The 25537-nt window shown below is 44.5% G+C and overlaps 1 protein-coding gene across 2 annotated transcripts in view; it reads right to left on the minus strand.

The window, feature by feature from the left end:
* The window catches only part of ZNF451 (zinc finger protein 451), a 219688-nt gene that overhangs the window by 82534 nt on the left and 111617 nt on the right, over window positions 1–25537 (minus strand). For both annotated transcript variants that reach the window (XM_082249986.1, XM_082249985.1), the window contains 3 exons: window positions 14452–14595; window positions 11326–11456; window positions 4975–5161 (listed from right to left, as the gene is read on the minus strand). In XM_082249986.1, coding sequence (XP_082106112.1) covers window positions 4975–5161; window positions 11326–11456; window positions 14452–14595 — 462 coding nt within the window. The remainder of the gene's footprint in view (window positions 1–4974; window positions 5162–11325; window positions 11457–14451; window positions 14596–25537) is intronic.

Consider the following 25537-nt stretch of genomic DNA (forward strand, 5'->3'; position numbering starts at 1 on the left):
TGTCCGGTAAATGAGGGTTTTGAGTCCATACGCTGGCTATGATAGAAAGGAGAGAAGGAGTGGAGGCTGATCGTATTGTTTCTTTTGGATATCACATGCTATTTGACCCTGTAGGGTCACAAGTATAAGGTGAGAGGCAGTGAATGATAGGTGGTGGGATCTTTCTGAGCATCTGTTCTGAAGAATCACAGATTTGAAATTGGATATTGCTCTTGGACCACTGGGATAATAAATCTCTTCCTTTTTGGCACCTGTATGCTTGGGACTTTCTGCTTAGAGCATGTTATTATATGATACATGATTCGCCATTAAGGATTGCGCTGCACTATTGTACAATAGATTTCAGGAGGTGGTTTGTTTAGATTGCCCTTGAGTGCTTAGCTGCTAGTCCATTCATATGGTATTATAAGTCCAGCGCTGAATATTTTTTATATAGTTATATCATTAGGATTGTTGCCTAAAAGTACAGTCTTATTAGATATGCATCCTAGTCGATTGGACATTCTAGATGAGTATATGGCAACTACTCGAAGATTAGTAACATTGCATCTCACAGATTCACCTGCCTTTATGGAACATTGTAGGTCTGAAGCCAAAACATTTGTTTACAATTTTAAAGTCGTGCTATTTCAAAGTCATACTTCTGATTTTCGGAATAGATATACGTGCATGTGCATTTTTGAATGTTTTTCTAAAATAATGCTTTGTGACGTAAGGCCTATTGCAGGAGATTCACATGGGTTTGCATATTATATATATATATACACACACACACACACACACACACACACACACACACACACACACACACACACACACACACAATTTCAAGGTGGGACACCTGTGCTGTGTAAATCTTTGCGTAAAGATAACACCTATTGTGGCACTCCCTTCTTACCACAAAGTATTCATCAAATAATAGGAGATGCAATCCAATTGTTGTTCTAAATATACTTTATTTCGGATCTTCATGCATTGATAAGTAAACCTACATTTACAAGCGACTGCACAGTTTCGGCACATGTCCTTCATCAAGCTGCATGTGTAGCACTAATCCTCAGTACAATCTTTTATCTCTATTCCCTCAGCGAGTCCAGCCTCACACTACACAGGTGTATCTCCTTAATGACAATTTTTAAATAAATCCACTTTAACCCATTATTTTCAAACAACCTCAAAACGATCGCCAAATTTCCATATCTCCACATAATACTCCCAATAGCTAAAGACAAACATTTATTACTAATTTTCAATATCAAAACCACATCATTATTTCACATTAGACGTGTCGATTTGGGCACACCAAACCCAAGAGTACCCAACCCACACGTGAATGTCGGCAATAGCAGACTCATCACAAAATTCCCAAATTCCCAACTGTTTACCCAATCTATTCAGGATCTCTCCTTAAACTCATCATATACCAAAAAGGAAAATGTGTACATGCTACCAATATTCAAAAAACATAGTTCTCCTATTCACAAAAAGAGAGCTCATAATCTCTATTTATCCCATAAGGATATAAAGAATTTAGCGGTTTAATCCAACAAACTTCCCTCTGTCTCAGCCTTAAATTCTTTCTCATCCCCTCCTGTCTTTTATTTCTTCCAAAATCATGAATTGTATTTCAGTATCCTGATGATTATGCTGCATACAATGTTTAGGTACCAGTAACCCCAGCTGTTTACTCCTAATTGAAGATCGGTGTTGTGACATGCGTTCTTTGATTTTTGTGTGGTTTCACCAACATATACAAGCCCACATGGGCAAATTAATGCAAAAACCACATATGATGTTTGACATGTGGACAAATGAGGAAAGGTGAAGTCTTTATACAGCCCTCAAATTTTCCACTCGCCTGCTCGCATTTTGCGAGTGGAAAATGATTGAAGGCGAGAGAGGAGAGGAAGAGACAGAACACTGTCGGTACGTGCAGGGGTGGGCAGTGTCCATATCTGTGATTGGGGGGGGGGGGGGGGGGGGAGGAGGAGGAGGGCGCACTAGGAGCTTCTGCCTTCACCTGCCTGACAGGAGTGAATGTCATTCTCCCTCCTGTTATTGCACAATGCATGATTTCTGAACTCCTCCGTTCCAGCCACTTATCTCTTTTGCAGCCGTTAATCACTTCTCTCCTTGCAAGCTCCCCTCATAGGCCAGGTCACTTGAGTTGGTAACTTTCACTTTTGCCTTGTTTCCACTGAGCGGATCGGTTCGTTACGCTATTTTGAGTGTTTCCATTATGAAAGTGGCCCATACAACCGAACCAAACCGTACCATTCCTGGTCCTCCTTCAGATGTAGGGCCATAGGAAATGGTACGGTTAGGGCAGAGCTACTGGCGTAACACGATAAATTCCACTGATTGGTGGACAGGAAAACGTCAATGCTCACGTCAAACAAAAGCACAAAACAAACACCACGTTTGGTGTAAACCCTGCATGGCCCCTGGCGGTCCCACTTGCAGTGGAAACGCTCACCTGAATAGGCCGGACCATTCTAACCCTTCCAAACTGTACCGACCCGAAATGTTCCACTCAGTGGAAACGAGGCATTAGTCTCTCCTTGCATGTCTTTATCTTCCCTGCACAATTGTAAGTCAGCAGTAATTCTTGTGCTCCCATCTCCTGTTCACATTAACCCTTCATCTACTTCTATCTTTCAGCTGTCCCCTCCATAAATTTGTACTGTGTGTCCTGCAGCCTCTGGTCCCAGCTCTGAGCATTTCAAGCAGCCATTTAGCTGACCCGATCCTGTCCCAAAATACAGCCTTAGCACTTTCTCTACAGTCCTTCACTCTGCTCTTTATTAACATATTATTACAACCCAGACCCCCCCCCCCCCCCCCCATTCACTCTCTTATCCCTAATAACTGGTGAACTGTGGTTTGGCCACTGTGATTGTATATGCGTTTTACCTGGATTTTAGGTGCATTTCTATTGAATTTCTATTACAAAGTGCGTTTTCATGAAAGCTCTTTAAAGTCCTGCATGCTGCGTCTTTGATGCGGCTTCAGAAAACGCACTGTGTAATAGAATTCAATAGAAGTGCACCTAAAATCCAGGTAAAAACGCACATACAAGCACACTGTTATTAATATTTATTTGTGCAACTTCTGCATTCATGCAAAAACATTTAACAGTGTAATTTTATAAAATAATTTTTTGAGGGCGCATTTAGGGGCGGGGTTAGGTGGGGAAACTGGTGGCGAGTAACCTTTAAGGCCTAGCTAGTAGCTCAGGACTTGAAATTTTGAGCCCTGTATACATCCTAGTAATGGGAAAAAAATACATATTTCAAGCAGGATTTGACACGTCAAACAACATATGTGGTTTATGCATTAATTTGTCCATGTGGGCTTATAAATGTTGGTGAAACCACACAAAAAATTAAAGAGCGTATTTCACAACACCGATCTTCAATTAGGAGTAAACAGCAGGGGTTGCCGATACCTAAACATTGTATGCATTATATTCAATTCATTGATTTTGGAAGAAATACATAAAAAATAAATAAAAAGACAGGAGGAGAGGAGATAAAATTTTAAGGCTGAGAAAGAGGGAAGTTTGATGGATTAAACAAAAAAATGATTTATACCCCAATGGGTTAGAGATGATGATCTCTATTTTTGTAAATAGGATCTTAACTATAATTTTTGAATATTGCATGTACACATTTTCCTTAGGTATATGAGGAGTTTAAGGAGAGATGCTGAATAGATTGGGTAAACAGTAGGGAATTTGGTAATTTTGTGATGAGTCTGCTATTGCCGACTATCAAATGTAGGTTGGGTACTCTTGGCTTTGGGGCACCCAATCGACATGTCTAATGAAAATATTATGAAATAAGGAAGTGGTTTTGATATAGAAGACAAGTAATAAAAGATTGCAGTTAGCTATGGGGAGGTGTGGCGATCGTTTTGAGGTTGTTGGAAAATAATGGGTTAAAGTGGACTTATTTAAAAATTGTCATTAAGGAGATACACCTGTGTAGTGTGAATCTAGACTCACCAAGGGAATAGAGATAAAGAATTGTACTGAGGATTAGTGCTACACATGCAGCTTGATGAAGGGCATATGCATGTCTGAAACCGTGCAGTCGATTGTAAATGTAGGTTTAGCTATCAATGCATGAAGACCAGAAGTAAAGGATATTTGAACAACAATTAGATTGCATCTTCTATTATATATATACATACATACACATATATACACATATATACACATACACACACATACACACACATATATATAGTTTTTTTAATTTTGATCTCATTAGCCCACCCATTGTGGGAGGGGCTTGCACTAGAGGTCACGTTTTTTGAGTATATTAGGACCAGCTACCTGCATTCCAAATCCAGCTCTGAAGAAAAGGGGCTACCCCTCAAAATGAGTCAGCTCTATTTGGACGTATCATTCCACAATTGATTAATCAGCAGACCATGCTGAGTGGAGCATCTGGTGGACTTTGTACACATAGTTCGCTTATCTTCTAGCCTGTTTGTATGTATGATGTGTATATATTGCTTTTTATAATAAATAGCCGCAAAGGTAATGGACTAGGCTGGTGCGCCCTCTGTTTCTTTTTAGGATTACATGTCTGTCTGCTCATGTTCTGCAGAGAGCCGACACAGAGCCCGCTCTGCTCTATGGGCAGCTGGGTGTAAACAGACCGGCTGTCCGTTTATACCCGACTGCTCTCTGATGTCATTAGACAGAGTGAGACATTTTTTTTCTAGCGGACCAGATCGGAGTAAGGCAAGTCTAAACTGACAAGTCCATTTACAATACATGGCCTGTATGATCAGGTCTGTCTGAAATAACTGTCAGGCAGCCCTGATTAGATGGCCTCTGTGAAAGGGGCCTTAGTTACCCTGAAATAAACTTGTGCTTTTTCTATGCAGGCGATGTGACACCAGGTGCAAAACCCCTTAAATTTCAGTGTAGACTGTCAGCTTTATGATTTGATAGAAACATACCTTGTGTCGTTTCTGCTATGCTGTTAAGTAAAGCACACATCACATCGCCCCCTACATGGTGAGGGTTTAGGATATGAGCTGAACGTTGCGTTTTCTTGAACTGGTTCTCCAATTCTACGAAGCCTTTATCACCAGACAGGACAGAAAACGGAATCTGCTTGGGAAGTCGCTCATCTAAACGACCAGCCTGAAAAAAAAAAAAAACCATCAATAAAACCTTTTACTTTTAGGATGCCTCCTTTATCCATTTTAATTGCTGGATTTGTCCCCGTTGATAAAAATTCCCCCTTACTTCCAAGTCCAGACGATGCCCAAAACATTGCTGTTAGCCAAGCTTCCCTATTCCCTCTCTTTGCAGTACATTTTCTATATTTCCTTTTTGGGAGTCCAGGGGTTGGTTACAGGGTGAAACAGGACATCAAGATAAAAAATGCCTTGGGTTTCACTGGAACAGGAACTCTCCTCTATGCTGACACAAACAGCAATAAATTAGATCACAGGATCTAAATTCATCTTCGACTTTAACCACTTAAGGACCCAGCCTTTCTCTGACATTTGTGGTTTACAAGTAAAAATCTCCAAACATTATATATACACACACACACACACACACACACACGTGATCGACCAATATCGTTTTTTAGTGCCGATACCGATATTTTGGTCATCGGATATTGGCTGATATTTTCACACATTAAATACATATATATTTTTTTTAAATTAAAAAAAGGTACTGTGGTGGAGGGATCTGGGGGTCAAAAAGACCCCAAACCCCTCCTCTGCACTTAAAGTATTCATAACGTCAAGTTTGGCTGTTTGAATGCTCACATTTTTTTAAATTTGCCGCAGAGTACCCGGAAGCGATGTCATGACATTTCCAGGCTTTTTACATGGAGACCTCATCAGAGCCAAATGCGGGCTTTGATCTCTTCTGCGGCCGTGCAGGTAGAATGCCCGGGTCTCTCGGTGTGACGGGAGACCCGGGGGAGCCGCGGAATGCGGGAATCACTCCCCACCCCAGCTCCTTGTAATGACAGCCGAGCGGCTTCTCAGCCGCATCGGTTATCATTACAAGACAGCCGACCATCGGCTATGGACGCTAGTACCAGGTGATGCCTCTAGCTGCAGGCATCACTCTGGTAAATGCACTTTCCCTATACATCAGCAATATTGGTAACCTCAGGGGCCGATTCCGAAATATCGGGGAAAGTGCATATCGGCATTGCCGATAATCGGACGATCCCTAATATACATACACACTTTTTTTTTTTTTTTAGCAGAGACTCTAGGTTGTCCCAATATGTTATGTCATACTGTATTTGCAAAGCGATCTTTCAAACGCAATTTTAAAAGAAAATTTACACTTTAACCACTTCAGCTCCGGAACATGCGACGCTGTACTCAAATACAATTGATGTCCTTTTTTTTCCACACAAATAGAGCTTTATTTTGGTGGTATTTGATCACCTCTGGTTTTTAGATTTTGCGCTATAAACAAAAAAAAGAACGACAATTTTGAAAATAAATAAATAAAAAATACGATTTTTTAAAGATCTTTCCGTAAAATCTTTTTCTCTGATGTCTGTTAACAGACGCAGCCTCATCTCCATCAGCTGAGTGGGTTATGCTCCTTCCATCAGGAATAGTCTAGGCAGTAAAATTTGAATACATAAGCCCAGGGGGCTGTCCCTCTAGGCATAAACCCCCACTGCACAATCCAGCACATAAGTTTAGTTTAAAAGCAGTGAAGACAGTAGAACCAACCCCAAACAGAGGGGTAGGTGCTGCGTCTGTCACGGACATCAGAGAAAAAGATTTTACGGTAAGATCTTACAAAAATCTTTTCTCTATCGTCCGTCGACAGACGCAGCCTCATCTCCATGAGGCTGAGTGGGATGTCCCAAAGCAGTGTAGCCCGGTGGTGCGTTGAAACCACGTGCACATAATCACGTAGATCTACGCGATTATGCACAGCCGAGCCGCCCCTGCCGCAGTAATTCTGCACAGGGCGGTCGGCAAGTGGTTAATGAATTTAAAAGAAAACAAAAACACAATAGTAACCCCAGTTTTTTGTATAATGTGAAATATAATTTTACGCTGAGTACATAGATACCCGACATGTCATGCTTTAAAATTGCAAACGCTCGTAGAATGGCAACAAACTATGGTACTTCTAAATCTCCATAGGCGACGTTTGAACATTTTATACAGGTTACCTGTTTAGAGTTACAGAGGAGGTCTTGCGTTAAAATTATTTCTCTCGGTCTAATGATTGTGGCGATACGTCACATGTTTGATTTGAACAAAGTTTACATATGCGGGCGTGACTTGCGTATGCGTTCGCTTCTGCGCACGAGCATAGGAGGAACAAGGTGCTTTAATTTTTTTATTCTTATTTATTTTACTTTAAACTGTCCCTTTATTTTATTTTTTAATCACTTTTATTCCTATTACAAGGAATGTAAATATACCTTGTAATAGCAAAAAGTATGACAGGTCCTCTTTATTGCGAGATCTGGCGTCAAAAAGACCCAGGTCTCTTTTTTTCGTCTTTTGCCTTACCGTAAAATCCTTCACTCTTAAGTTCATTGATGGATGCAGTCTCTGATGCATATCATACCTACAGGAGGAGGACACTAGGCAGAAAAAAAGTTCTGGCTACGCCTATGGGCAGTCTCAGGGTGTAAACCCTCTCTTCCCGCATAGGACGTCAGTTTTGTATCAAAGCAGTGTCCGAGAAATAATACCAACCCAACTCAAAATAGAGGGGCAGGTACTGCGTCCGTCAATGAACTTGAGAAAAGGATTTTGCGGTAAGTCAAATATCCAGTTCTCCATCGTCCACTGACGGACAGTCTCTGATGCTTATCAGGACGACCCAAAGCAGTGCCATAAAATGAGAGGTGGGAACAGCAGAAAAAAAAAACCAAGTCCCCAAGGCTAAACATAGCCAACCAGGCAAACACAGGACTCATCAGAACAAGATGAGGCCCACCTGAAATAACAGTAAACCCCCTCAAGGAAGGCCAAAAAGCCCCCTAAACAGCAGCCTGCAAAACTTTGCGACCAAAAGGAGGCATTAGCAGATGACCGCACATCCACCTTATAAAATTTGGTAAATGTGTGAACAGACGACCAGGTAACCTCCTTGCAAACCTGAAGCACAAATGCCTGATGGCGAAAAGGCCAGGAAGCACTAAGCGCCCAAGTAGAATGCGCCTTAACAGGGTAAGGTTGAACCTCAACCTTAATTGAATAAGCCTGCACAACTGTCGGTCTGATACATCTGGAAATAGACGCAGCAGATGCAATTAGCCCTTTCTTTGGACCATTCCTGAGTACAAAAAGAGCGAATCTGACTTTTAAATAGACTCAGTAGTCGCCAAGTACACCCTGACTGCTCGAACCACATCCAGAGTATGCAGTGCGAATTCCTTAGGATGTTTTGGCTTAGGACACAAAGAAGTTAACACAATGACCTAATTTAAGTGAAAGCTGGAAACCACCTTCGGAAGGAAGGACGGATCCAGACGAAGTACCACTTTATCACTGTGAACCAACAGGTAGGGAGAACGGCAAAACAACGCCGCCAATTTGAGACACCCTGCGCGCAGAAGTAATAGCACCAAGAAGGCCACCTTCTGGGATAAGGTAAGCGGGGGGGAATATCCCGAATATTTTCAAAAGGAGGTTTCTGAAGAACAGACACAACCAAATTAAAAGGTCCCAAGGTGGCAACTGAGGTCGCACCGGAGGTACCAAGTGCCACACCCCCTGGATGAAGTTAAGCACGAGGGAATGGGTGGCCAATGGCCTTTGGATGAAAATTGCCTAGGCCAAAATCTGACCCTTGATAGTACTCAAGGCCAACTTTTGATCAACTCCCAGTTGAAGGAAAATCAAAACCCGAGGCACCGAGTTAGAGGGAGGGGGAGCCCAAAGGGACTCACACCACGCAATATAAGACTTCCATGTACGATGATAAATCTTTCGAGAAGTCGCTTTCCTCGCTTTAAGCAGAGTGGGAATCACTGAAGCAGACAATCCCCTATCCTTCAGCACCTGGCTTTCAACAGCCAAGCCGTCAAACCAGCGACCGTTAAAGCAGGAGGAATGGCCCTTTAGACAGTAAATCCTCCCTGAGAGTGTGAACAGCAGAGAGAGCTGGAACAAAGCGATCCGCCCAACGAAGGATGCCTGCCACTTTCAAGGCTGCAAGGACTCTTTTGGTGCCCCGTTGGTGATTGACACAAGCCACGTCCGACTGAATGTGCACTGCAGGTACTCAGTGCAGTGGACTAGGCAAAGCCGGATCACTTTTAGCTCCAGAACAAATTGATCGGTAACCTAGATTCCTCCAGGGACCAGACTCCTTGAGCAGACAACCTGCCGAGAACTACCCCCCCCCACCCGGACAGACTTGCATCCGTGGTGACAATTGTCCAATATATAGGAAGGAAGGATTTTCCTTGCTTGAGCATCGCGGACCGAAGCCACCGAGGAGCAGAGGCGAAAGGGCAACTCCACAAACTGATAGTGATCCTCTCCCATGACAAACACGAAGAAACCGTTGGTGTCCTGCACAGATTGAGATGTGAAGGTAGGCATTTTGATGTCTATGGAGGCCAGGAAATCCCCCTGATGTAGGGAGGCCATGAATTTTTGAACTCCCACAAAGCAATTTAGTGCTTTCAGGTCCAGGATTGGACACACCTTGCCTTCCTTCCTAGGAACCGTGAACAGGTTTGAATAAAAGCCCTGAAAATATTCCGCACACAGAACCAGGACCATTACCCTCTGTTGTACCAGGTCCTGAACTTCCCCAGAAAGTACCAGCAAGCGATCCGGGGACAGTCGCACCTTGGAAGGGAAAAACCTTACCGGAGGGACAGATCGAAACTCGATCTTCTAACCGGACCGTATGACCTCCCGAGACCATTTGTCTGGTATCCGAGCCACAGGTCCGGAAACCGGCAAAGACGTGCCCCCACCCCATATATGGGTGAGAGCACACCTTCAGGTCGAGGTGGTCTTGTACGCAGGTCTGGAGAAACCAGACTTTGTTTGCCAGACCAGAGTCGCTCTGAACTGCCCGAGGGAGCATTGAAGGGCTTTGCCTTATCGACTGACCCTGAGGGACGAAAAAAAACTGTGCTGAAAAGGAGGGACCCAGTCTGCGACGAGAGTCCTAACCTTTGTTAGCCTGTGGAAGAAAGGTACTCTTCTCCCCTGTGAGATCCTTAATCCCTGCACTAGCTGGTCCAACAGCTCCTCAAAGGCAGGAGGGAGACGTTTTCCCTCCAGGTCACGGAGTAGTAACTTCGCCCATTCAGTCAATGTTTACATGACAAGGGCAACCGTAAACACCAGTCTCAGTGCAGATCCTGCCAGGGAGTACATATTGCGTGCCACAGACTCCGCCTTCTTATCCCCTCTGGATCCTTAAAGGACGGGGAATCCTCCACTGGAATCATGGTAGTATTATTCAGCCTAGAGACCGGAGGGTCAACCGTAGGTGGCACAGTCCACTTCTTTATCAGGGACTCCTCAAAAGGGTAGCACATAGCAATCCGCTTAGGCACCCCAGAGGAACGCTTTAGGCGGTCCCATTCTTTTTTGAGCCTGGCGTCAAAATATGTGGGAGAGGGAAAAACATTTGCCTCTCTGGATGGCTTGAGAGTGCCAAATGTAACCTGCGCCTCAGTCGCAGCCGTGTCCTCCATTTTTAGGGTCTCCCGCACAGAAACTAGAAAGTCCACCAGCACCTTATCTCGCGCGGTAGAAATGCCATCCTCACTATCAGAGGAGACCCCCAGCAAAATACCCCCTGGTCAGAAAGGGGGTAAAATCTTCCGGGGCTTAAGTGGTTAAACAAAAGAAACATACAAAAAAACAAAGTGAAATATCACATTGGCATAAGTATTCAGACCCTTTGCAGCAACACTTGAAATTTATCTCAGGTGCCCCCCATTCCTCTTGATCGTTGCAGGGATTTTTCTGCACCCTGACTGGAGTCCACCTGCGGTAAGTTAAATTGAGTGGACATGATTCAGAAAGGCACCCACCTCTATAAAAGGCCTCACGGTCAAAAAGGAACTGCCTGCACAGCTTAGAGACCGCATTATTGCAAAAAATAGATCTAGGGAAGGCTACAAAAAAAAAAAAAAAAAAAAAATGTACAGTAACTATCAAGCTGTCACATAAAAACTATAAAAAAAGTGAAGGGGGAGGTCTGAAAACACTATGAATGCACTGTATTGATATTGAGGGAGGCTTGGCTTAGCAGAAAAAAATTAAACTGCAATGTCAGCGCTAGTATATAAAACAAGTAAATAATAATATGAAACATACATGAATACATATGGCAAAGTCGGCTGCATCTTTACGATCAGTGCAGTGAGGGTGAAGGAAAAAACAGCCAGTATTGGAGAGATGCTTGAAAAATTTGCAGTCCATTGGAGGTTTCCATGCGCCCTTCCCTCCTACAAATATAAGTAGAATATTGAGAACACTGATGTAGTCTAAAACACACAGTTATTAAAAATGAAAACAGAAAATCTTAGAAGCCATTAAAAAGGCAACTTCAAGATTCTGAATGAAAATTATTTTTTTCATAATGGATCAACTGATGCACTTGCAGTGCTCTAATAAAGAAAGTGGCATGGTCTGCCTTTTTTTTTTTTATAAGTGGTTAACTCTTTAGAAGCCTCTCACCAAAAACTTTTTTTGTTGCAGAGGATGCTTAAAATCTAAAATGTATTTTAGTGTAGACTTCTGGGAAAATCAGTGAGCCACTCACACAAGCAGGAAATTATATTGCTGGGGGCATTCTGTACAGCAACTGTGTACAAAACTACTCTAGGTTAACATTGTTGAATTTCACAGAAAATTAAAGTGCTGCAGATTGAAACGGGAAGGTCATTTTTAATAACAATAAAATTACTATTTGGATTGTGCCAAAATTGTGCATATTCTATTTTTTCCCACGAAAGTGGAGTAACCCTTTAGGTGGACCTATATGCAAGTGTCAACATAAAGCCATTTTAGTAAAACCATTTTCTTGGAAAAAATTATGCATTAGCAAAAGCTTCGGCAATTAATCACATGATCTGGTGTGAGGAGGATCAGTGTTAAGACTCCATTCAGCAGAGATCCTGTAACCATAGGTGTGAGATTTTGGTCATGTCAGCACAGGAGGCAGTCTGGAACATTTACTGTACTTTATTACTTCGCCATCCCAGCAAGTTTGCGAACATAACTTTATATTATCACTGCATACAGATTTACTTTAAAGACTTTAGGTTGCTTAAAGGAGATATGTGAATTAACAAAATGACATACAGCACGGTAAAGAATGTAGTGTTTTCCTGATGTTAATGTGAGCAGCTTACTGAACCACACAAGTATCTGACCCTAGGCCAGGGGTCTCCAGAACAAAGGGCCAGTTTACTGTCCTTCAAACATTGGGGGTCTGGACTGTGGCCAGTGGGAGGAACTGCGCCCCACCGCTGGAGGAATTGCGCTCCATAGATGGTGTCAGTGGGAGGAATAGTGTGCAATGGTTGGTGTCTAAAAAAGGACTAATACCCCATCATTGGTGTCAGTAGGAGGAATAGAGTGGCAGGAACTATGCCCCACTGTTGTTGACAGCGAGGGGAGTAATGTTCCAAAGACTGGATAAAAGCAAGCAAAGGGCCACAGTTTGGGGATATGGATGGTATTGACACAGCCCCAAATGATCCACAATGGCTCAAAAGTGATATGGTCCAGAAATATTTAGACAGAATAAAAAGGTGGATAAAGCGCCTGGACAAGATGGCATCCACCCACACATCCTAAAAGAATGGAGCGCTGCAATTTCAAAGCCTTGGTTTCTATTTTTTTAGGGACTCATTATGGACTGGACTAGTACCACTGGATCGTAACTAAAGGCCTGTTAGTATAACTTCTATAGTTAGGAAGATACTGGAGAGTTTAATAAAAGACCACAGAGGAAATCTTTTGCAGGAAAGAAATATTTTAAGCAAACAAAGCATGGATTCATGAAAGACAGAAGTTGTTAAACCTGATTTATTTTTTGAGATGGTAAGTAAAACCTTGGACAGAGGGGTGGCTGTGGATGTAGTATACTTGGATTTTGCAAAAGCGATTGCGACAGTTCCCCACTCACAGTTAATGGTAAGGTAAAGTCTACAGGCTTGGAAAGATCAGTTTGTAAATGGATAGAAAACTGGGTAAAAGATAGCATTCAGAGAGTGGGGTTAATGATTCCTACTCTGAATGGTCTAAGGTTATCAGTGGTGTACCCAAGGTTCAGTGTTGGGACCCTTACTTTTTAAGGGTCCCTTAGTTTTAATGTTGCTAAATGTAAAGTTATGCACATAGGGGCTAATTATATGCATGCATCATACATACTAGGGGGGGGGGGGGGGGCATAGCGGAGAAGGATCTGGGTGTTCTGGTAGAGTCTAAGGAATAGCATGCAATGCAAAGCTGCGGTTTCCAAAGCAAGCAAAGTCATTTCCTGTATTAAGGGAGGCATGGACTCCAGAGAGAGAGATCATTTTGCCCCTGTACAAATTAGTAATAACTCATCTGGAATATGCAGTTCAGTTTTGGGCACCAGTTCTCAAAAAGGATACCGGGGAACTGGAGAAAGTGCAGAGAAGGGCAACCAAACTAATAAGAGGCATGGAGGAGCTCAGCTAAGAGGAAAGATTAGAGGAACTGAATTTATTCTCTCTTGAGAAGTGGAGATTAAGGGGAATATGATCAACATGTATAAATACATAAGGGGACCATATTGTGAACTTGGTGTTGTTATTCACTTTAAAGGTCAACACAGAGGACAAGGGGCCACTCTGTACATATAGAGGGAAACAGATTTCGTCTCCAAATACAGAAAGGTTTCTTCACCGTAAGTGCTGTGAAAATGTGAAATAGACTCCCTCCAGAGGGGATTCTGGCTAGCTCAGTAGATTGCTTTAAAAAATGGCCTGGATTCGTTCCCAGGTGTAAATAATATAAATGGGTACTAATATTTATAGGTAAAGTTGATCAAGGGAATATCCCATTGCCTCTTAGGGGATATGGAAGGAATTTTTTTCCCCTGCTGGAGCAAATTAGATCGTGCTTTGCTGGGGTTTTTCGCCTCCCTCTGGATCAACTGGGGGTATAGGATTGTGTGTATAGGATTGTATGGTTTGGTTTACTGCTTTTTTTTTATTGGTTGAGCCAGATGGACTTGTGTCTTTTTTCAACCCAACTATGTAACTATGGAGACAACTGCCCTAGATGAAGCAATTTCCCTTGAGTGGATTCTTGTTTTGTATTTATAGGGACCTCCTGATAATATGCAACACAGCACAGCTTTTTTACCAACACGAGTGTACTCAATCTATTCCAACTACAAGAGATGAGGATGTGTGATGCTATGTGACATTATTTCTAAACTAAGGGAAACAAAGTAAAGCTCACCTTGAAATCCCCACACAAATGTTCCCTGGTTTAGGTATCCTGGCAGATGAGAAAAAAACTGGGCCCAGTTGTCCAAGTCAATAAAAACAATGTGGGTCATTGTTCCGAGAAAATCCAAATCTGGCAATTCATAGTCCTGCAGTTCTAGAGGGGAAGATTTATAACATTTGTATTTACTCACTGAAAAAAAAGGTAAAGTATGTGAGAAAAGAAACAAACAATGATAAGTAAAATTATTATTAAGTAAGCAATGACCTATGTTTAGTTGTTGCTTCCCACACTTATGTGCTTCCTGCATCAATGTAAAATGAATACAAATAAAAGCACCACCACTGTGTCTGTTGGTATTTTTACTATAGGTTATATAGCCCCTATGCTCTGTGCACAGCGATATAACCTGTGCATTTTAGTTACAGAGACTATAGTCAAAAATCAGATGACACAAAGAAAATAAAAATAAAATAAATTAGGATGATAAAAAAACTACTTTTGTCTTACTGTAAAATCCTTCTCTCTGAGGTTCACTGACAGACACCGCTTCAAGTCTTCAGATCATTGGGCTTATGTTCTTGCTCTCCAGCAGTAGGACTAGGCGGAAACCTTTTTGGTTACGCCCCTGGGGCAGTCCCAGAGGGTATACCATCACTTGCTGCTGTAGGACCTCAGTTTGGAACAAGCAGTGTCAGAAGAACAAATGACAACTGTAAAAACGGGGGCGGTTGCTGTGGCTGTCAGTGAAGCCCAGAGAAAACGATTTTACGGTAAGACAAAAATCCAGTTCTCTTTAATTCACCGACAGACACAGCTTCAAGTCTTCAGACCATTGGGATGTCCCAAAGCAGTGCAACATAAGGGGTGGGAAAAAAAACACAGCAAAACGCAGAATTCCCAACAAGGCTAAATATAGCCAAACAGGTAACAGGAGCTCAACTAAGAACAACTGGATCTCACCACCAGAAAAAAAAGAAAAAAAATTCACCCTCAAGAAGTGGAAGCCACCGCAACCGCAGCCTGCAAAAAGCTTTCAGGCCAACACTGCATCCGAAGATGCAAGTACATCCACCTTATAAAATTTTGTAAATGTGTGTACAGACGACCAAGTAGCCGCCTTGCACCCCTGATGCTTGATGGAATGTCCAGGAGGCACTAAGCGCCCCCATAGAATGCGCTTTAACAAGGAAAGGGGGAACCTGACCCTTAATGGAGTAGGCCTGCACCCCCGTCTGCCTGATCCACTTGGAAATGGTGGCAGCAGATGTGGCCTGCCCCCACCAGGTAAACCTGAATCGCTCTTACCACATCCAAGGAATAGAAGGCAATTGATGAAAGATTGGTCCCGAAACAAGAGGAAGTTTCCAATGGACGTCGCCTACCAGCCTTACCAGGCCTGCGTACTAGGACCGGCGAGACCAGTCTGTTGCCACCACAATGACTGGAATTCATTCTACCTTGATTCTGCGTAAAAGTTGGATTGGAGGAAAGGCGTAAATCAGACGATACTGACCCCAAGGGGCCACCAGAGCGTCTGCCAGAGGATCCCGAGACCTTGACACGAAACCTCTGCACATTCCTGTTAGGATGGGAAGCCAGCAGGTCCACATCGGGGGTCCCCCACCGAAGACACAGTTGATGAAATACCTCCAGGTGTATAGACCATTCACCCGGATACAGTGTCTGCTGACTTAAGATAGTCCACTTGCCAATTCTCTACTCCCAGAATGTGCACAGCAGAGAGGGCCAGAACATTCTGCCCACCCTAAGATGCCTGCCACTTCCCTGGCCACCAGGGCACTCTTTATGCACCTTTGATCATTGACCTACACCACAGCCATAGCACTGTCTGATTGTATCTGCAGGGCGTCCCTGCAGACGATCCATCCATTGAGACAAAGTCTGATCGCCTGAATTTCCAGGATGTTGATCGGCAACCTGGACTCCTCCCGAGTTCAGACACCTTGGGCCGAACCCACTCCCAAGACACCTACCCATCTGGATAGACTTGCATTTGTGGTGATTACAGTCCAATACAGGGGAAGAAAAGATTTCCCCAGACGTAGGGCCGGGGAGCGGAGCCACCATAGGAGAGACTCCCTTGAACCCAGACTCAACAGAATCAGTTTGTTCAATGACACAATGACAGCGGATCCTTGTTCCATTTGATCAGAATCTCCCTTTGCAAAGGTCTGGTGTGGAACTGTGCAAACAGAACTGCCTCGAAGGTGGAGACCATCAGACCCAGCACTTGCATGAGAGTCCTGCGTGACGATCAATGGTTGGACAACAGGAGCCGAACAGCCTCCTGTAGCTTCAGTATTGTCTGAAAAAGAAACACCTGGGCTGACGCTGAGTCCAGCATCAGACCCAAGTAGTTCAGCTATGTGGACGGAGACAGTGCAGATTTTTCAAAATTCAGTGTTCACCAGAACTCCTGTAGAGTTCGCACCATAACGTCCAAGTCAGCTTCTAGAGCCGAGGAAGACTCTGCACGCAGAAGCAGATCGTCCAGGTAACCTAGTACCGCGATTCCCTTCTGCCCTAACAAGGCCAACACTGGGGCCAAAACCTTTGCTGAAGCGAGACCAAAGGGTAATGCCACAAATAGAAAGTGCCCCTCCCCCACGGCAAAAAGAAGAAAACGCTGATGCCTGACATATTGGAATATGAAGGTAAGCCTCCTAGAGATCGATAGAGGCCATCAGATCTTGATGGAGAGGTACTACAGTGCAGATGGACTCCATCCGAAATTTTTGAACCCGCACAAAGTGGTTCAGAGCCTTGAGATCCAAAATGGGGCAAACCTTGCCTTCCTTCCTGGGAACTAAACTGCACTGCTCCGTAGAGGCCCTGTAGCAGCTCTGGAGATAGGCGTAAGTTGCAAAGAAAGAGCCTTGCCAAAAGGCAAGGACAAACTCGATCTAACTGAACCAAATCAGTTCGTGGACCCATTTGTTCTAAATGAGCAAGGTCCACGGGTCCAGGAAAGAAACAAAGACGTCTCCCCATCGCAGATGTGGGTGAGGATGCCCCTTTTGGCTGGGGAAGGCTTGTCTGCGGAACCAGACGTGCCCGCTTTGAACTTACCATTCCTTTGTCTCTTGGAGCCTCCCGCAAAGTTACGGGTAGATCAAGCCCTTTTCCTGCAATCCAGATGGGCAAAAGGACCGCATGTGAGCCGAAAACATTCCTTGCCTTTAGCAGCCTGTGGAAGCAAAGTACTCTTGCCTCACGTAATGCCCTTAATGATCTCTTCCATAGAGGCACCGAACAGACAGTCACCTACAAAAGGAAGATCAGTCAGTATTGAGAGTGCACAAAGTAGGGTAGACCTGGGAAAAAAGGTTTAGGTTCCACGGGTATATCGTGATTAGGCTAATACGTGCACACTGACTAGGAACACATTAAGGATATGGGATAGCTTATTAGAATGGCTCACTGGGATTATAATGCACCTTTGATTTCAATAACTGACACAAAATTACTTTAAACCAGGGAAAGAAAATTACTTATATTTTGTTAGATGGGCAAAAAGTAAAGTGATTCAATTACAAGATGAAATGGAAGGAAATAGAATGCACTTTTTCAGAATAAACATAAAAATGGGGGAATATGCCACTTGATAAATGGAGATACACGCAATTGCAGAACTTGTGCACTTCCTACCGCAGCCTCTGCGAGGTAGGGATAATAGGAGACCACTGGAGAAACTGTTTAGCTCTAAGACATGCATTAAACATAGCCTATCAAATATATTTAATATTTTAATTAGGGAATTCGAACCGGCATACCCGCCATATTTGGAGAAATGGGAACAGGAACTAGGGTCCCTCCAACATGAAGAAGATACAGGCAGTCCCCCGAGTTACGAACGACTCGTACTTACGAACGGATGTCAATTTCGGTCATTGTGCTCCACGCTGGTCACAGTTACCACTGAGCAGCCATCTTGCACCACCAGACACATTACACACTGCAGTAGTGTATGTATTGCATGGCCACAAGAGCCCCAGGTAACATGACTGCACGCCCAGAAGCACCCGAAACATCCCTGCACAGGCTGAAGTTGCACTTAAAAATGCACTGTTTTAACTTACAAACAAATTTGACTTAACAAACCTACAGTCCCTATTGTGTTCGTAACCCGGGGATCGCCTGTAGGAAGAAAGTCTTAAGATTAGCCTGTTATTCTTCAGTTGATTTAAAGACAACAGAGATGTGCCATAAGCCATTTGCAGAGGGCTCAGAGGTTCGGCGCAGAGATATCCCTAACTTGTTGGAGGGAATGCAAAGCCCCTGGAACATTTGGACATTTGTGGTGGGAGTGCACAAAGACAAGTTATTTGGGAAGGGATCACCAGGACAATCTGCCAGATTGCAGGAGACTGTATTCAGGTGGAACCTTGTACTTATTTGTTTCACAGTACAGAGAAAAAGTTGACGGTATATAAAAACACCCTAATACCCCCAATCTATTGAATGCAGCAAAAAGCCTGATACCGACATTCTGGCGATTGCCAGAAGCCCCGAGTAAGCGGGACTGGGCCATAAGGGTGGATTGGTTGAGATCCATGGAAGAAAAATGGATTTTTGTAAAATCTTACCGTAAAATCCTTTTCTCTTAGCTCATCGACAGACGTAGTCCTCGGTGATACACCACCTTCGGGTTATGTTACCTCCACAGGAGCAGGACTAGACCGTTAATTAAAAAGCTCTGGCCACACCCTAGGGGCAGTCCCAGAGGGTATATCCTCTCTCTCTCTGCCTCAGCAAATCAGTTATGTGAAAAAGCAGTGCTTAGAGAATTTAACCCAACCCAACTCCAAAACAGAGGGGCGGGGACTACGTCTGTCGATGAGCTAAGAGAAAAGGATTTTACGGTAAGATTTTACAAAAATCCATTTTTCTCTAGCGCTCATCGACAGACGTAGTCCTCGGTGATACACCACCTTCGGGACGTCCCAGAGCAGTATCACAACTGAGGGGTGGGAAAATGGAAATCAAATCCCAATCTAGAAGGCCCAACCGGTGCCAACTAGAAGTTTACAATTCTCATCCTTAATGATGAGACTCAACAAAAAAAATTTTCAAACAGAAAAAAACCCTCGAGGTAGACCACCGGTCTCCTCAAATTGCGGCCTGCAAAACCTTGCGGCCAAATGAGGCATCCGCCGATGCAGTCACATCAATTTTATAGAATTTTGTAAAGGTATGTACCGACGACCAGGTGGCCGCCTTACATACCTGGACCACTGACGCCTGATGGCGAAAGGCCCAGGAAGTACTGAGCGCTCGAGTGGAGTGCGCCCTAACAGGGAACGGAGGACTCTGACCCTTAATAGAATAAGCCTGTACCACCGTTTGTCTAATCCATTTGGCAATGGTTGCGGCAGATGCAGGCAAACCCTTTCTGGGGCCATCCGTGATCACAAAAAGTGAATCCGTCTTACGGAAGGTAGTACAATATCTTCATTCAGATGAAAATCTGAAACCACCTTAGGAAGAAAAGATGGCTTAGGATGAAGTACTACCTTATCCCTATGAATCACTAGGTATGGGGACTGGCATGATAATGCAGCCAGTTCTGACACCCTGCGAGCAGAAGTAATAGCCACCAAGAAGGCCACCTTCTGGGATAAAGTAAGCAAGGGAATCTCCCTGATGTTTTCAAAAGGAGGTTTCTGTAGAACCGACAAAACCAAATTAAGATCCCAGGGCGGTAAGGGCGCGCGGACTGGAGGAGCCAGGTGCCGCACCCCTTGGATGAAATTCCGCACCAAGGATTTGGTAGCTAACGGCTTCTGAAAGAAGATTGCTAATGCTGAAACTTGACCCTTGATGGTGCTCAAGGCTAGCTTCTGCTCAACCCCTTGTTGCAAAAAGGCCAATATTCGAGACACCGAATAGGTACGTGGAGGAAATCCTAAAGATTCGCACCACGCAATATAAGTCTTCCATGTGTGATAATAGACTTTGCTGGAAGTCGCTTTCCTTGCTTTAATAAGGGTAGAAATGACTGAAGTAGACAAACCTCTGTCCTTCAGTACTTGGGTCTCAATGGCCAGGCCATTAAAACCAGCGACTGTAAAGCACGAAGGTAACTTGGTCCTTGAGACCACAGACACTCCCTGAGACGAAGTTCCCACGGAACGTCTGCGACTAGCATGTCCAAGTCGGCCAGGCCGGCTTGGGGAGGCCAGCCTAGAATTTCTAGGACCACTGGCGCTGATTGGATCTGAACCAGGCGTCCCTAGAGCTATCTGGCCCCGACCATCCGAAGAAGTCTGGTCGTTTTCTGTTTCCACACATTTATCAGATACCTGATAGTTATCAGGAAGGGTGATCTTTTCTGGTTGAACCTCAGGGACCGAAGTCACCCGACTAGAGGCTACTTGGCCTATCTGGTCAACCAGATCCGATTCCTGTGTGGTATCGGGACTAATCTTAGGAAAGGGTAAAGGAAAAGATCTATTCAGGGAACGGTAACTACCGCTTCCTGTGGTACTTAAATGTTGGAAGGGAAGAATCGCACCGGTAGTAGTGGTTGATGCTCGATCTGATGTCCTGAATACCGGTGAAAACGTCCCCCCACCCTGAAACCGGGTGGGGGCGCACCTTCAGGCTGTGTACTCCTTTGCTTCGGGTTTGGCTGGGTTGGTCCTCTGCTTGTCCGACCAGCCCTTCTTGAATCCTCCTGGAGGAGTCTTGCCTTTCCCGCTAGTACCAGCCGGGCGCCCTTTATGGGCGGTAAAGAAAGGTCCTCGCTTGTTGCGAGGTCCCTTAGCTTTTGCAGCCTGTGGCAAGAAAGTGCTCTTGCCCCCAGTGGCATCCTTAATGATTTCATCTAGGTTGGCCCCAAATAGACGATTCCCCTGAAAAGGGAGATTGGTCAAGGTCTTTTTGGAACCTAGGTCAGCTGACCAGCATTTTAACCACAGCACACGTCTGAGGATCACTGCTAACTTAGATGCATGCCCTAATAAGGGAGTTGTGTCCAAGGCTGCGTCACAGATAAACCGTAGCCCTTGTATGATCTGTTCCATCAAATCAGATGTCTCCTGGGGAATATCTTTTCCCCTAAGATCTTGGCGTACCATTTTCGCCCATTCCGTAAGTGTCTGGGAAACTAGACCAATAACAATTACTGGTCTAAATGCTGACCCTATCAGAGAAAAGATAGTGCGGGACTCTGCTTCTATCTTTCGATCCACCGGATCCTTAAAGGACGAAGTGTCCTCCACTGGAATAACCGTGGCTTTATTCAGCCTGGAAATAGGCGGATCCACGACTGGTGGTACCGTCCATTTCTTAATGATGGATTCCTCAAACGGATAGCGTCTAGCAATACGCTTGGAAATAGTAAAGGTACGTTTAGAATGCTCCCATTCTCCTTTAATCTGATTACCAAAACATTTAGGTACCGGAAAAGCCTTCGCCATCTTGATGGGCTTATTAGTACCGAAAGGCCTCTCTGTTTCAGTTGCCTCTGCCGGTAAAGCCTCAAGTTTTAAGGTTTCTTGCACTGCCACAACTAGTGCGTCCACCAATGCTTCTTCCTGAATTATAGCAGGAGAAGAAGCGTCCTCCTCACTGTCTGAGGGGGCTTTACCTGGGATAACAGCCCTTGCAGAGGAACCTGCAACTGCCGTGACCATCTCTGAATCTGAGTCAGAGGTGTCAGATGGTATAGGGGTAGGCGGGGGTCGCTTCCTTGACCCCCGTCCCTGACAGGCCGCCTCCACCCGAGCCACCATAGACTCCAAAATTGCTGTAAATGACTCTATACTCTGTGCACCGGCGGGTCCCGAGGCCCCCTCGAGGGAAACAGGTGGGGGAATATGTGTGGCAGGGTCCATGATAACTCCAGTTACTTCCTGGATAATATAATTCAAAAAGAAAAAAACTTTTTTTTTTTTTTTTTTTTTCTTTTCTGACCCCCAGCGCCACAAAAAGCCCCTTAGTGTTACCTGCTAGGGATCCCTATCGATCGAGAGAGAGAGAGATAGACCCCCAGGCTCACCACTTGATGCTCAGAGTTAAACTGCAACAGCTTACAGCGCTGTCTTGACAAACAGGAAGTCTTTTGGCTGGCTGCCCAGGAAGAAGGGAGGCGGCTCCGCCCCTCTGCACGCCTTCCGGCGCCTCCCCCAAGCTCCACGAGGTGTAGGATCACCTCAAACATGGCCGCCCCCATGCTGGAGACACGAGGCTACGCCAAAATGGCGGCTCGTGCGATCCAGCAAAAAAAATGGCGGCGGCCTGTGCTGACTAGCGGTGTGCTGCAGGCACACAACACTCTCTCTGCATGGGGATATGGCGTGGTTGGCGGTACCGGCCCTGGCGGACCGCATGGCCGTTCGGGAGGCCTGCTAATAGCTGGAGATCTGATTTGGAAGGCAGTCTACATGTCCGTGGCTTCTGACTGGTAGGTAGCTTATACTTAACCCATAAGATTCCCAGAATGCCACAGATTACATCTTTAAAACATGTATACAATAGATTGTTAGCTCCCAAACCAAGCCTCCTGGCTTTTTGCACATATAAAATCACACTCAAAGTAGGAGGATTTGTGACATGTTATAGGATAGAAAGAACTCTTTCTTACCATACAGAGAGGGGCCCGCGTTCACCACAAAACCCGTCAGGGAAAAAGGGGGAACATACTACTCACCATACCGGAACCAGGCGGGCACCAACTCCTGACAGTACCCCTCTCCACCGGGGCGGGAGGGCTGTCGACCGATACGGACGCCGTGACTCATGGTCTTTGGCGTTTCAGCGAGACGTTTAACTCGCGAGTTCAGTCCTTTTAATGGGACTTTGTCGCGGCCGACCCAGCGCGGAGCTATGGCCTGCACGCGCTCGTAGGCTGAACTGGGGTGACCACCGGATCTCAACATCCAGCCCGTCGCCCAGTTCAGCTTTCTTGCTTGAAGATCTCACAGGAACACTGGAGAAAAAAAGCTGTCTAAAAATCCTTTTAGAAAAAAAAATTCTTGCCAGGACCTAAGATCCCAGCAAGGTATCTAGGTCCTTACTCCTAACTAGACAGAAAATAACTGATTTGCTGAGGCAGAGAGAGAGAGGATATACCCTCTGGGACTGCCCCTAGGGTGTGGCCAGAGCTTTTTAATTTCCTGTCTAGTCCTGCTCCTGCGGAGGTAACATAACCCGAAGGTGGTGTATCACCGAGGACTACGTCTGTCGATGAGCGCTAGATAAATTATGTTTGCAGCAGAGGACTCGTGGGTTGTGGGAAATAACAGGACATATGGGGGGGGGGGACTGGGCGAAGTTTAAAAAAATATGGAGGATTACATAAAGATGCTGGGTGTCTAATGCTGATAGGCGATACAGCCTAGAAGTAAAATCTACCTGGACCTCAGAGGTATGGGTTAGGGGGTAAGGAGATATAAAGCACAAGAGAGAGGGGCCTCTGATGGAAGGAGGAGGACTATAGAGAAATGAATAGGAGGGGATTTGGTTAGTAATTCATTTTTTCCTCCCATCTTAGGGAGGGGGGGTCACTAAGATCGTAACGTTTAAGAGTAATGTTTATGTAGGATCGATTATTTTAACAATTTGAAACTGTATATGCTTATTGAAAAATTAATAAAATATAGAAAGAAAGAAAAAAAAAACTAACAAAAAAGGCATAATGAGCTAGTATGCACCGCATTCTAGCTCATTATGAAATACTTATCCTTAAAATGAAGCCCCCGCAGTGCCGCCTGCTCAGCGACAGGGCGGTCGACATGTCCGGCCGCCCTGCTTCCTTATTCGCGTCGTCCGGCCATCTGATGGGCCGGAGGCGCGATTACATCACTCCAGCGCATGCGCGCGGGAGCCGCCGTTCATGGCACTGGGCTCTGAAAGAACGGCACGGGTGGCCGTTCCTTCAGAGCGCATGCGCCGATGATGTCATCGGCTGCCTGCACTGTAAATATCTCCTAAACAGTGCATGTTTAGGAGATATTTATAGCACCTATAGGTAAGCCTTAATATAGGCTTACCTATAGGTCAATGTCAACAAAGTGGGTTTACAACCACTTTAATCTCTGTGTGTTGAGTTATTTTGATGGGACAGCAAATTTACTCTGTTATACAAGCTGTATAGGGCTGAAACAACTAATCGATTATGAAAATAGTTGTCAACTACTTTCATAATCGATTAGTTGGTCAGCCAATCAGTTGGCCTGCATACAGAATGCATTATTTGCTTACATATCAGGAAATACAGTGCAGCACACGTACAGCTCAGTACACTCTCCATACATAGCTGTGTGTGCTGCACTGTGTATACTGACATGTATGGAGGGTGTACTGAGCTGTATGTGTGCTGCACTGTGTATACTGACAAGTACACCCTCCACACATGTCAGTATACACAGTGCAGCACACATACAGCTCAGTACACCCTCCATACATGTCAGTATACATAGTGCAGCAAGCATACAGCTCAGTACACCCTCCATACAGGTTAGTATAACAGTCCAGCACACATACAGCTCAGAAAAACCGCCATACAGGTCAGTAAGCTTGTGAATGTGTGAGGTGCAATGCCTCATGGGACAAGTAGTCTTGGCAAGGAGAAGGAAGTGAATATAAGTGATTCTAAAGGCAGTTTTTTTTTGTTTACCTTGCTATAGGGGAACTCTACATTATAATTTGCGGCTTGCTATAGGAGCACTCTTCAGACGAAGAGAAGCAAGAGGCACCGACAGGGCTCCCCAAAAGAGGAAGTACAGGTACTGATACTTTCTCAAGTACTCCCCAATATTAATTACTGATACCCATTTTTAATGTCATGACAGTGTTTTTTTTTTTTTTTTTAGACTAATCAAAAATTATTACCATTTCTTTATAATTATTAACAGTTCTTTTGTGCCTTTGAAATTGCACTACTTAAGCGTGATTTCAAAGCCGCAGATCAGTGCAATTTGGACCTCTGATTTCATTGCGGCTTGCAACTTCATTTAACAGAACTCAATGCAAGTCAATAGAATTGCAAAAAAGTATCAGAGCACCCTTTCCAGCAAACTATACAATGAAAAACAGGGATATTTAGTTCACATATAGTCTATACAGAATT

Source organism: Pelophylax lessonae, assembly GCF_965119305.1.
Source record: "Pelophylax lessonae genome assembly, chromosome: 3".
In the NCBI taxonomy this organism is placed as follows: domain Eukaryota; kingdom Metazoa; phylum Chordata; class Amphibia; order Anura; family Ranidae; genus Pelophylax; species Pelophylax lessonae.